The 13071-nt window shown below is 39.5% G+C and overlaps 1 protein-coding gene across 1 annotated transcript in view; it reads left to right on the top strand.

The window, feature by feature from the left end:
- The window catches only part of LOC110493813 (echinoderm microtubule-associated protein-like 6), a 58247-nt gene that overhangs the window by 32204 nt on the left and 12972 nt on the right, over positions 1-13071 (top strand). The window contains exons 30-38 of the mRNA XM_021568312.2: positions 397-495; positions 2828-2848; positions 3638-3811; positions 3923-4131; positions 5759-5916; positions 6813-6927; positions 7505-7693; positions 8620-8792; positions 12690-12852. Of these exons, the coding sequence (XP_021423987.2) occupies positions 397-495; positions 2828-2848; positions 3638-3811; positions 3923-4131; positions 5759-5916; positions 6813-6927; positions 7505-7693; positions 8620-8792; positions 12690-12852 (1301 nt within the window). The remainder of the gene's footprint in view (positions 1-396; positions 496-2827; positions 2849-3637; positions 3812-3922; positions 4132-5758; positions 5917-6812; positions 6928-7504; positions 7694-8619; positions 8793-12689; positions 12853-13071) is intronic.

Genomic DNA, 13071 nt, shown 5'->3' with positions numbered 1-13071 from the left:
TAGGCATCCTAACAGGATGCCTGCATTCGTTATGACTATATTTCTTAATGCTATTGTGCTATGCTATCACACAAATGTGAACACTTAATATATATTTATATATAAATAAGTCATGGGCTATACAAACCCAGGACCCTCTAAAAACGAAAAGGTATAACACTCATATTCAGAATGTGGACACAACTAACTGTTTGCTGAACTATTGACTATTCTAGTGATAATTGTCACAACCTGTAAGGCGGTATATACATATTTTATTTTATTTCATGACAACCTTTTTTTCTGCACGTAACTGTATATAAGTAGGGGAGAAATTTAGTAATTTAAAAGTATAGAAAAACTCCTGAAATGTGCTGGGACTGATATTAAAGTTCCATACTGTATCTCTCCTCACAGGGACTCAGAGCTTTTACCTCGAGCACACAGATGACATTCTGTGTCTCACTGTCAATCAACACCCAAAGTATCTAAACATCATTGCCACAGGACAGATTGGTAAGTGGGAACCCACTCTATTCTCATGACTTTCACTGAACCCATCCACATACGGTTTGGCTTTGTTTTATCGGCACTGGTGTTGTTTTGTGAGCACAGTTCTTTCTTTTTTTGCTACATTGTGTCAGATTTATGTGGAAGATACTTTGGGTCAAAGAGTGAATGCAAATTTTGCTCAAAGGGCTCTTAATTGGCATTTAGTGTGAGTCTTCAATTGTGTTTTTACTCTTGCTCTTCAGAGGACATACTAAGCACCCTGTTTTGGGCTCCTGAGTGGTGCAACAGTCTAAGGCACTGCATCTCAGTGTTAGTGTGTTACTACAGACCCTGGTTCGATTCCAGGCTGTATCACAACCGGCCGTGATTGCGAGTCCCAAAGGGAGACGGACAATTGGCCCAACGTCGTCCGGGTTAGGGTTTGGCCAAAGTAGGCAATCATTGTAAATAAGAATTTGTTCTTAACTGACTTGCCGAGTTAAGTAAAGATTAAATAAAATATATATACAGTTGAAGTCAGAAGTTTACATACACCTTAGCCAACTACATTTAAACTCAGTTTTACACTTTTCCTGACATTTAATCCTAGTAAAAATGCCCTGTCTTAGGTCAGTTAGGATCACCACTTTATTTTAAGAATGTGAAATGTCAGAATTATTTATTTCAGCTTTTATTTCTTTCATCACATAAATTGTTTAACCTGGGTCAAACATTTTGGGTAGCCTTCCACAAACTTCCCACAATAAGTTGGATGAATTTTGGCTCATTCCTCCTGACAGAGCTGGTGTAACTGAGTCAGGTTTGTAGGCCTCCTTGCTCGCACACACTTTTTCAGTTCTGTCCACAAGTTTTCTATGGGATTGAGGTCAGGGCTTTGTGATGGCCACTCCAATACCTTGACTATGTTGTCCTTAAGCCAATTTGCCACAACTTTGGAAGTATGCTTGGGGTCATTGTCCATTTGGAAGACCCATTTGCGACCAAGCTTTAAATTCCTGACTGATGTCTTGAGATGTTGCTTCAATATATCTACATAATTTTCCTCCCTCATGATGCCATCTATTTTGTGAAGTACACCAGTCCCTCCTGCAGCAAAGCACCCCCACAACAGGATGCTGCCACCCCCGTGCTTCACGGTTGGGATGGTGTTCTTTGGCTTGCAACCCTCCCCCTTTTTCCTCCAAGCATAACAATGGTCATTATGGCCAAACAGTTCGATTTTTGTTTCATCAGACCAGAGGACATTTCTCAGAAAAGTACGATCTTTGTCCCCATGTGCAGTTGCAAACCATAGTCTGGCTTTTTTTATGGTGGTTTTGGAGCAGTTGCTTCTTCCTTGCTGAATGGTCTTTCAGGTTATGTCGATATAGGACTTGTTTTACTGTGGATATAGATACTTTTGTACCTGTTTCCTCCAGCATCTTCACAACGTCCTTTGCTGTTGTTCTGGGATTGATTATCACTTTTCGCACCAAAGTACGTTCATCTCTAGGAGACAGAACACGTCTCCTTCTCCTCCTCCTCCTTGTATATACTTGCGTACTATTGTTTGTACAGATGAACGTTCTACCTTCAGGCATTTGGAAATTGCTCCCAAGGATGAACCAGACTTGTGGTGGTCTACAATTATTTTGGCTGATTTCTTTTGATTTTCCCATAATGTCAAGCAAATAGGCACCAAGTTTGAAGGTAGGGCTTGAAATGCATCCACAGGTACAACACCAATTGACTCAAATTTTGGAAAATAGCCTATCAGAAGCTTCTAAAGCCATGACATAATTTTCTGGAATTTTTCAAGCTGTTTAAAGGCACCGTCAACTTAGTGTATGTAAACTTCTGACCCACTGGAATTGTGATACAGTGAATTATAAATTAAATAATCTGTCTGTAAACAATTGTTGGAAAAATGACTTGTCATGCTAAGTAGATGTCCTAATCCACTTCTCAAAACTATAGTTTGTTAACAAGAAATCTGTGGAGTGGTTGAAAAACGAGTTTTAATGACTCCAACCTAAGTGTATGTAAACTTCCGACTTCAACTGTATATATTGATATGCAAATAAGGGGCACTAATGTCAAGCAGTTTTCAATACTTCTCAGTTTACAATAAGTTCAAAACCTTTAGCTGTGTCCTTGAGAGCCCAGGATTGAATGTGTGTTACAGGGCGATTCTTGATGCACAATAATGCTGTCACATGGCTGTTGCATATTTTTTTTTACATCTGTGCCACGCAGAGCATTTGAAGTGGTCACTTTCATGCCAAATGTCATCCTTACCCATTGCTCTTGTTACTTTTGACGCTTCCTCATTTCACCATTGTCCACTCCATAACAGGTGATGTCACCGACCTGCCAGGTAAGATGGTGGCATTTATTCTTCATGTCTTATTTACTTTGGTTTCAATTCCGGGTCATGTTCATTAAGCACCAAATGGAAGAAAACGCACTGAAACAGGGAGGGTCTGAAATTTGTCAGTAAAAAACCCTAATTTCCAAATGTTTTAAAGCACTTTCTTTTGCTTGCCCTAATGAACATCATCCTGTTTATTTCAGTGTAACTAACACAAACGTGGCATGTCCATTGAAAGCATAACCCATCCCAAAATGTTTTATCTATAGTTGATGTTTTTGACTTGCAGAAGAAAAATTCTAATCTTTTTTCAAAACTCTGTGGTATAATTTACTGCTTTTTGTGTAGAGTTGGAAATTGGTGGTGAGTATTGACTTGAGTACTGTATTGTAGCTTGTCAACCTGCCAGTGTCAGTGATTATTAATTGATGAATGAAGTCTTACTATGAATGAATCCTTGCTTAGCCCTTCTTGTGAGCATGCCGAAGTAGTTAAGCAAGCCACTCATGGTTCTTGTACTGTACTGTATATGGTAAGTCACTTACCAATATTGCCCCTTGTACTAGTACCAGTTTATGCATGTAGATGCCAGACCGGGACCGACCCTTAGTGAATTAGACGTGACCCGTTATAAAGTAATCTTGTACGACTGGATTGTCCTCAACATGTCCACCCTTCCCATCCTCCTCCTTGACCCTCAAACCCTGTGTTGTGACTGAGATGTGACCTCTTGAGGCGTGGTGCTTTGAGTACTCAAGGTCATTGTAAAGCTGCGGGACTGCTTTTTGCCTGCAGGCCTCGCCCCCTCCATCCACGTGTGGGACGCAATGAGCAAACAGACGCTGTCTGTATTACGGTGTTCACACGCAAAGGGGGTGGGCTACGTCAACTTCAGTGCCACGGGCAAGCTGCTGCTGTCGGTAGGGGTGGAGCCTGAGCACACCATCACCGTCTGGCGCTGGCAGGAAGGTAACAAGGCAACTCTATTTGATTTTTAAAAAAGACGAATAGATGGATGGATGGGACGAATTAAACTCTATTGGGTCTAACAACTTTAATCCATGTTTTTCTATTCCATAGGCACCAAAGTGACCAGTAAGGGCCGCCATGCCGACAGGATCTTTGTGGTGGAGTTCAGGCCTGACTCGGACACCCAGTTTGTGTCGGTGGGAATCAAGCATATCAAGTTCTGGACCCTAGTGGGAGGTTCCCTCATGTACAAGAAAGGAGTGATCGGTGCAGTGGAAGACGGCAGGATGCAGACCATGTTGTCTGTGGCTTTCGGTGCTGTGAGTACCACCTTTCTATTTGTACATGGCTAATATATTGATTATCGAATTATGGTGAAGACAATGAACAATTCATGCTGGGTTGCACGTTTCGTCACAATTATTGTTTTGAACGTTCTCTTGAGGGTTCTACTCAATGCATTCTCAATGATGAAGATGTAGTCTAAAGTGCATTATAGTGGCTTGGAAACACGATGACATTTCAAAAAAAGGCTAATAATTACTAGGAAAATCCTTTTGTCATCCTTGTGATGTCGCCAGATACAATATAACTTCAGCTATCTAGCTAACATTGAGGGGAGAGCACTGGATTTGTTGTTAGCTAACGTTAGCATTCCTAGGTATTTTTGGCTAACTTTGCTAGCTAATGGCATTGCCATCTCTCTAAATACAGGGACGGTGAATGAACGGCTGCTGCACAGTCACTATGGGAAGTCTTTCTAGAGTGCTCGGTTCAATTGTGCACAGGGGCATTTTTTTTTTAACTCTAAATGGTTAAACGAGTGAAATGTGATTATTGTAAAAAAATAGATTTTGCTTCATATACTATCATCCTAAATTAAAATATGTAATTATTTTGCCATATTAATATATGATGATGATAATATTAATTTATATGACACTACTTTCCTTTCCTTGATGTGGATAGTATGTGTTACTACATTACACAAGCTCACTTTTTGACCACATCGAATTGGTAGGATTTACACATCCTTTTTACCTCGGATTGGTGGTTAGTATAAACGTTTATAGTCAGCAGATCAATTGCTTAAAAACACATCAAAATCTCTCACGAACACGTACATTACCAGTCAAAAGTCCAGGGTTTTCTTTATTTTTACTATTTTCTACATTGTGGAATAATAGTGAAGACATCAAAACTATGAAATAACACATATGAAATCATGTAGTAACCAAAAAATTGTTAAACAAATCAAAATGTATTTTATATTTGAGATTATTCAAAGTAGCCACCCTTTGCCTTGATGACAGCTTTGCACATTCTCCACAAGATGTGTTAAAAGTCAAGGGGTCTGAATACTTTCCGAATGCACTGGACATATTACTCCCAGGTTCCACATTCATTTCCAATAGTATTCCAATTCAGGTAAAAACTACTTTAACGGGTCCAAAAACTTGCTGGGTTTGATTTACTTTGATATACCAGAAATTGTAAAAACAGGTTTGTGCTAAAGTACATTTGATGACATCATAATGACGGCAAAATATTTGCCTACTTTAGCAACGTCGTCATATTTCCAGGCCACTATTCTGTAATTTAGATGAAGCGTCATTAGTCCCCATTCAGAATGACCGGGCATCAGTCCACTTTTGGGCATCAGTCCATTTTTGGGCACCACTATAGCAGGTGTCTCTTTAGAACGGTCATAATAATGGCATGACGCGACAGAGTGACGGAGGTGCAACCCATGAATATTATTGAAGGTCTGCCATGTCTTGTGGATGTCATGGACTTTAAGTGTTTGCTTCAAAAACGCTGTCTTTGTATTTGAGAGGAGTTACATCTCCTTAGCCCCGCCCCTCAGCTGTATACCAAAATAAGTGATGTTTTTTTTCTGCTCAAAGGCTGTACCTTTTAATGAGAGTTTTGTCATTGTTCTGACAGAATAACCTCACATTTACCGGTGCCATAAATGGTGATGTGTATGTGTGGCGAGAGCACTTTCTGGTACGGGTGGTGGCCAAAGCACATACGGGGCCTGTTTTCACCATGTACACCACACTCAGGGATGGCCTCATCGTGACTGGAGGGAAGGAGAGGCCGTGAGTACTCTGACTTTTATCTTTCTTGATTCTTGCTCACAGTTTACATAACATGTGAGCGAGACATGGGTTACCTGATACAGTATATAAAATAAAACATTTTATTTTTTACACTGTATTGTTTAAAGTTAAATTGATTGTTAAAAAGTGCAGTGCAGTGATCGATGATGCATACACAAATAAAGGAGATCAGGTTAATTTGCTATTCTTCACTCATCTAAAAACATGATCTAAAACCATGCATAAAGCAAGTAGTGTGATCATGAAGTGTGATGCAATGTAAAAGGAAAACAGTAACGTGTTTTTAAAAAAAAAAGCTGTGTGTGCGTGTGGTCGTTCTATTCAAATGAATTCCTTTTTTTTTTAAAGATTGAAACATTTAGACATGCATAGATCCACCAGACTCGACATGACTAGGGAAGGACTTATTGCACAACAGTCAAAACAGCAAAAGACGACTAAAGAAAAAGCGTACATAAAACTCGACAAACATTAACGACATCACACTTGCTCAGACACACGTCGCCACCGTATCAGAACTTATCCATTTTTGTTCAATGTTTCATTTATTTCTGATATTGTTTCTTATCTATTCATACAACCAACAGCCATTGGTTTCAGCCACCGTTTGTTTCCAAGACTCTGGCCCATATGGCTTCAGTCTGTAGCTCGATTTTTTTCAATATTTAAATAACGAAACAATTGATTCTTCCATTCAAATTAATTCAATTCAACATACTTTACTCCACCCAAAGGGGCAATTATTAATATTAATCCCCGAGTGACAAGTGAACAACAACATGACAACAGGAAGAACATAACACAACATATAGCATACAGTACATGACAAACTCACACACAGTAAATTTGATTTGATTTGTGTGTGTCCTTAACAGGACTAAGGAGGGCGGAGCAGTTAAGTTGTGGGACCAGGAGATGAAGCGCTGTAGGGCGTTCCAGCTGGAGACTGGGCAGACAGTGGAGAATGTTCGGTCCGTGTGCCGGGGGAAGGTAGGGTCCTGTGTTCTTCCCACTTCTACGAACTATCAATGTCTGCTTTGTGATACTTGATTGCTGAACTGGACCCCTATAATCTCACTATAGACACTCATATAGGGGTGAATCCTAACTTCCACTTGGTCATGCAATGTCAACGGGAGACTAATTGAAAATTTGATTTAATTTGGATTTGTCCCGTAGAGAGGATTGGATAGATATTAGATGGTAATAGCTTAATCTTGACTTCTAATTGGATGGGTGGAAATGTAGCAATGAAGTAGGGGCTAGGGATCAATGACCAAGTCTGAAGAAGAGTTGCTTTTGTTTCCCTAATGTGCTTTGGGAAGGCTTTTTACAAAAATATTGTGCACAGAAAAATATGTACACTTTCTTAATTTTATCCTGGAACATGCTAGCATACATGTATTATATGCACTTTAACATTACCATTCTCTTTAATATAGTTTATACTGAGTATCTGTAGGTATTATTATGATTGATTGTACTGTAAATTGAGAAATACTATAATACCACGTTCATTCAAGGAATAACCCCACGTTTATTTTTTCATTTCACCTTTTTAATCCAGGGTAAAATCCTTGTGGGAACTAAAGATGGTGAGATCATTGAGGTGGGCGAAAAGAATGCCGCCTCCAACACCATGATCAACGGACACACACAGGGGCGAATCTGGGGACTAGCTACTCACCCCTCAAAAGACATGTTCATTTCTGCCAGCGATGACGGCACCATCCGCATATGGGACCTAGCAGATAAGGTGAGTGAGACGGATGGAGAACAGTTTTTGCCTTTTAGGCCTGAAATGCATGTTTGATGCAGCGGTGTGTTGGTATGGGGGGTAATGTTAACCCTGTGTTTGCCATTGTTGTTCTGAATCCACTGCCCCTCGTCAAGTTCGCCACCCCTACACCCCTACACCCGTCCGTTGGTCTGCCCTGCACTGTAGGCTATTGATGGATTTGTATTGATCTCAGATTCTCAGTTTGTCAGTGTCGAAGGCTGTCATTTAGATCATTTGTGCGGTATTAGAAAATATTTTTCCAAAGTCTCCAGTCATGTAAAATGACGTAGAATTGCATGAAATGCGTTTAGAAAAGGGAAACATTTTTCCAGATCTTAGGCTACTAATAATGGTCCCTATTTTTGCAACTGATTTAAGCGCCTCTACATTACTCTGTGCCACCACGCAAATATGATGATACGCATGCAATGCTTTATTATTTAAAAGATTATCTGGTACCACAGAGCTCTCCAGGTCTCCCACCTCCCGATTTACAAATAAAGCATTGAACACAGATGGTCTAGACTCTAGCTACTGTAACCACCATATGCTAAAATATCCACACAAGCCACTAGCCAGCCTGCCATGCATCATGAGTAAGAACATTATTAATATAAGGCTATATTATAAGGTTATTATTTGAGAGCATTGAAGATAAATCATAATCAATTATGTCAATCATGTCTTTTAGGAGGCACTGTAACTAGTTTGCTTACAATTTGTGATGAGTGAGTGTGTTGCAGAAATAAATCTGCATGTACAAAAACAAAAGTCCAAATAATAAATCGCTACAGAAGTATGTTATGTTAGTATGTTGTGAATTGTTTCATTTTGAGCAGAAAAGACTATGCATGGCCATGCTCCTTGGTACTGTTACTGTCTTTTTGTTCTTTCACTCCTAGAAACTTCTAAACAAAGTCAGCTTAGGCCACCCAGCCAAATGCACAGCCTACAGCCCCAATGGAGAGATGGTGTCCATAGGCATGGAGAACGGAGAGTTTATCATCCTCCTGGTCAACTCCTTAACAGTGTGGGGCAAGAAGAGAGATCGGAGTGTGGCCATCCAAGACATTCGGTGAGCCCAACCTAGGACCCTTATATTTCAAGGTGGTTGAGAAGATGGGTTGTATTTGAGTAATTTGTTTCTTAAAAAAAAAAATCTGGATCGAAACAAAAATAAACTATGACAAGACCGGAAATGTACACTGAGTGTACAAAACATCAGGAACGGCTTCCTAATATTTAGTTGCTCCATTTTGCCCTTAGAACAGCCTCAATTTGTCGGGGCATGGACTCTATAAGGTTTCAAAAGCGTTCCACAGGGATGCTGGCCCATGTTGAGTCTAACGCTTACCACAGTTGTCAAGTTGGCTGGATGTCCTTTGGGTGGTGGACCATTCTTGATACACTCGAGAAACTTGTCAAAGACTCCAGTCCCCCAAGTCATAGACTGTTCTCTCTGCTACTGCACGGCAAGCGGTACCGGAGCGCCAAGTCTAGGTCCAAAAGGCTCCTTAACAGCTTCTATCCCCAAGCCATAAGACTGCTGAACAATTAATCAAATGGCCACCCGGACTATTTACATTGACACCCCCCCTTTTGATTTTACACTGATACTTGCTGTTTATTATCTATGCAAAGTCATTTTTTACTTTAGTTTATTTAGTCAATATTTTCTTAACTGTAGTACTTGAACTGTATTGTTGTTTAAGGGCCTGTAAGTAAGTATTTCACGGTAAGGTCTACCTACACTTGTATTCGGCGCATGTGACAATTTTTTAAAATTTGATTTGAAATGTTGAGCGTGAAAAACCCAGCAGCATTGCAGTTCTTGACACATTCAAATCAGGGTGCCTGGCAAACTACCATCCCCCGTTCAAAGGCACTTAAATATTTTGTCTTTCCCATTCACCCTCTGAATCGCACACAAACACAATCCATGTCTCAATCATCTCAAGGCTTAAAAATATGACTTTGACCTGTCTCCTCCCCTTCATCTACAGTGATTTGAAGTGGCTTTAACAAGTGTTATCAGTAAGGGATCATAGCTTTCACCTGGATTCACCTGGTCGTGGAAAGAGCAGAGTTTTGTACACTCATTGTATTTAAATAATATTGAACCATAATAGTATTGATCAATTTGTCGAAATATTGTGGGGATGGAGTTTGGTTGCAGGTTAAGGTTGTGCTGAAGCCATAGTTTGGTTCTCTAGTCACTCTGTTGTTGGTAATTGTCTGGTCACCAGTTTAGTTCCATTTATATGAGGCAAATTGTATTATGAAAACATATTATGTTTCGCTTAAGAATGTCAAACCTTGAATACTACAGATATTTCATTCGTCTACTCAATGCATCGTCAATGAGCACAGAGGAAGATTTCATCAAAAGTGCATTACAGTGGCCTGGAAATACAACTAAATTCAACAGGAAGCAAATAATTAGTAGGAAAAACTTTTGTCATAATTTTGATGTCGCCAGATTGACTTTAGATGCAGTATAATGTTAGCTAGCTAGCTAAAATAGATGGGAGGCCACCGGATTTTAGCTAGCTAACATTAGCATTGCTAGTTATTTTTGACAAACCTTGCTAGCTAATGACAACATTGGCAACTGTCTAAAGTAAATTTGACCACATGATGACGCTGGCATAGTTGTTTCCTACTAAATATTTGACTTCTTTAGCAATGTCATTGTATTTCCAAGCACTATAGTGTAATTTAGACAACAGTAGTTAGCCTCCCTCCAGAATGACTGGGTTTTCACCACTTTAGGGCACCCCTATGGCGCCGTCGGTAGAGGGCGGCTTGAGAATGTTCATAACAATGGCATGACGTGACTGAGGTGCAACCTAATGAATACAGTGCCTTCAGAAAGTATTCACACCCCTTTACTTTTTCCACATTGTCTTACAAAGTGGGATTAAAATGGATTTCATTGTAATTGTTTGGTCAACGATCTACACAAAATACTCTAGAGTCAGTGGAAGAAAAATGTATGGAAAATAAAACACTGATATATTTTGATTAGATAAGTATTCAACCCCCTCAAGTCAATACATGTTAGAATCACTTTTGGCAGTGATTACAGCCGTGAGTCTTTCTAGGTAAATCTCTATGAGCTTTGTAAACCTAGATTGCATAATATTGGTTATTGATACTAGACAGCCATTTTCAGTCTTGCCATATACAGTGGGGCAAAAAAGTATTTAGTCAGCCACCAATTGTGCAAGTTCTCCCACTTAAAAAGATGAGAGGCCTTTAATTTTCATCATAGGTACACTTCAACTATGACAGACAAAATGAGAAAAAAAAATCCAGAAAATCACATTGTAGGATTTTTTATGAATTTATTTGCAAATTATGGTGGAAAATAACTATTGTTGTTCATTTCGATGTATCTGTTTCTTTTTCAAGCATATCAGAATACTGATCAATAAATAGTTCCAGATTCCCTATATTATCCAGAATGCTTTGCTTTGTAGTTATCAGCTAATCCTCAATTTTTGTTATTAATTCATAGGACAAAGTGTGCCTACCATGCTGCCACCTGTCACGTCATCACCCTCTAGAGCCCCCTGACTAGTTGTTTTGATACAGCATCCAAAGTGTAATTAATAACTTCACCATGCAAAGGTACCAATACATGCCCTTCTTCATGCCCTTCTTCATACGGCAATGGAAAACCTCCCTGATCTTTGTTTTTGATCCTGTGCATGAAATTCAATGCTTAACCAAATCATTTTATGTGTGGGGTACAGAGATGGTTAGAGTTGTGTAAATTAGAATCTGGTATCAGGATAAATATAACAATGAGTCACCGATTTTATACTATGTATTTTTTATTAGCTAAGTAATAAATGGCAAATGCAACTTTCGTATATACGGGCTCACTGTAATACCACGCAGGGCAGAACAGAGAACTGACAAGATGTATGTAAAACAGTATTCTTTATGCCCAGTCTCTACTGTGATAGGCCAACAGACGGGTTGGAACTGTCTATCACAGTAGAGACTGGGCGTGGTTTAAACTTGCTCAGCCTATTGCAGGCGCTCAGGCGGGTCCCCGCCTCTTGGCGCTTCTGTTGATAGATGTGAAGAACATCCAGGCTCTCATGCTCCATACCGTTATCTCATACCTGGCTCCTGTTATCTAACAAAAGACTGCTTGTTCTCGCAACACCCCGCTCTGAATGTGCCCCCCTCCCAACTAATTTGAACAGTTCCTGTCTTCATGCTTCTCTGTATTTTTCCATCATGAGAAAGTCCCATGGCCCTGATACTTTTAACAATGTTTCAAGTCAGCTATGTTGCATAACACATACAGTACATACATCCACACAAGCCAACAGCAGATAATATTCAATCATAGATATGGTAATGGCTATAATGTAAAATACAGGATCCAACAATAGTCATTAAAAAATCATATTAAAACACCATTATTGAACACACAGCGAGCCCATGCAACTTATTGTCTGACTTGTTCAGAACATTTTTACTGCTGAAGTTATTTAGGCTTTGCCACAACAAAGGGGTTGAATACTTAGTGACTGAAGACATTTCAGCTTTTAGTTTTCGATTAATTTGTACAAATTTCTAAAAATATAATTCCACTTTGACATTATGGGGTTTCGTGTGTAGATCAGTGACAAAAAAAATCTAAATTGAATGAATTTTAAATTTGTGATGTAACAACAAAATGTGGAAAAAGTCAAAGGGTGTGAATACTTTCTGAAGGCACTGTATCATAGAACGCAAGTACTTATTGCATTTGAAAATGTCAATGGATGCATTTGCTCCATTGTTTGCCTTTTTATTTGGAGTCCCATTCTTTAATCTCCCACTCTTTATGCACATTTGTTGATTTTTTTTTCCATTGAGCTTGCTTTTTTGTCCAGGACTAGGCTTAATCTATGTCCGGGAAACTGGCCCATACAGTATGGGATTAATCAGGTCATTCTTTGTTATAAAGATTCAGCCCGGACAACCGTCTGCTAGCAGTGGGCTCTGTGGACAACGCAGTGGACTTCTACGACCTTACTCTGGGTCCTTCACTCAACCGTATTGGCTACTGCAAGGACATTGCTGGATTTGTCATCCAGATGGACTTTTCAGCTGACAGCAAGTACATCGAGGTAAGACGGGATAATATTTTCATGCTTAAATATTTGCAGAGAAAAATAGAGACATAATTGATCAAATGGAAAGGGCACTCCTCAATCTATGTTTCTGTGCACTGGGACCCCTCACATTAGTTGTTGTAAACTGAGAGGTGGATCTTGGAAAATTACTATTACTAGTCTGTTCAACCTTTGTTTTGTATCGTCTGAGATTCCTAAAGATTGGAAAGCTGC

Source organism: Oncorhynchus mykiss, chromosome 17 (assembly GCF_013265735.2).
Source record: "Oncorhynchus mykiss isolate Arlee chromosome 17, USDA_OmykA_1.1, whole genome shotgun sequence".
Lineage (NCBI taxonomy): Eukaryota > Metazoa > Chordata > Actinopteri > Salmoniformes > Salmonidae > Oncorhynchus > Oncorhynchus mykiss.
Note: the sequence above shows the minus strand (reverse complement) of the source record. Positions and strands in the feature narration are given on the sequence as shown.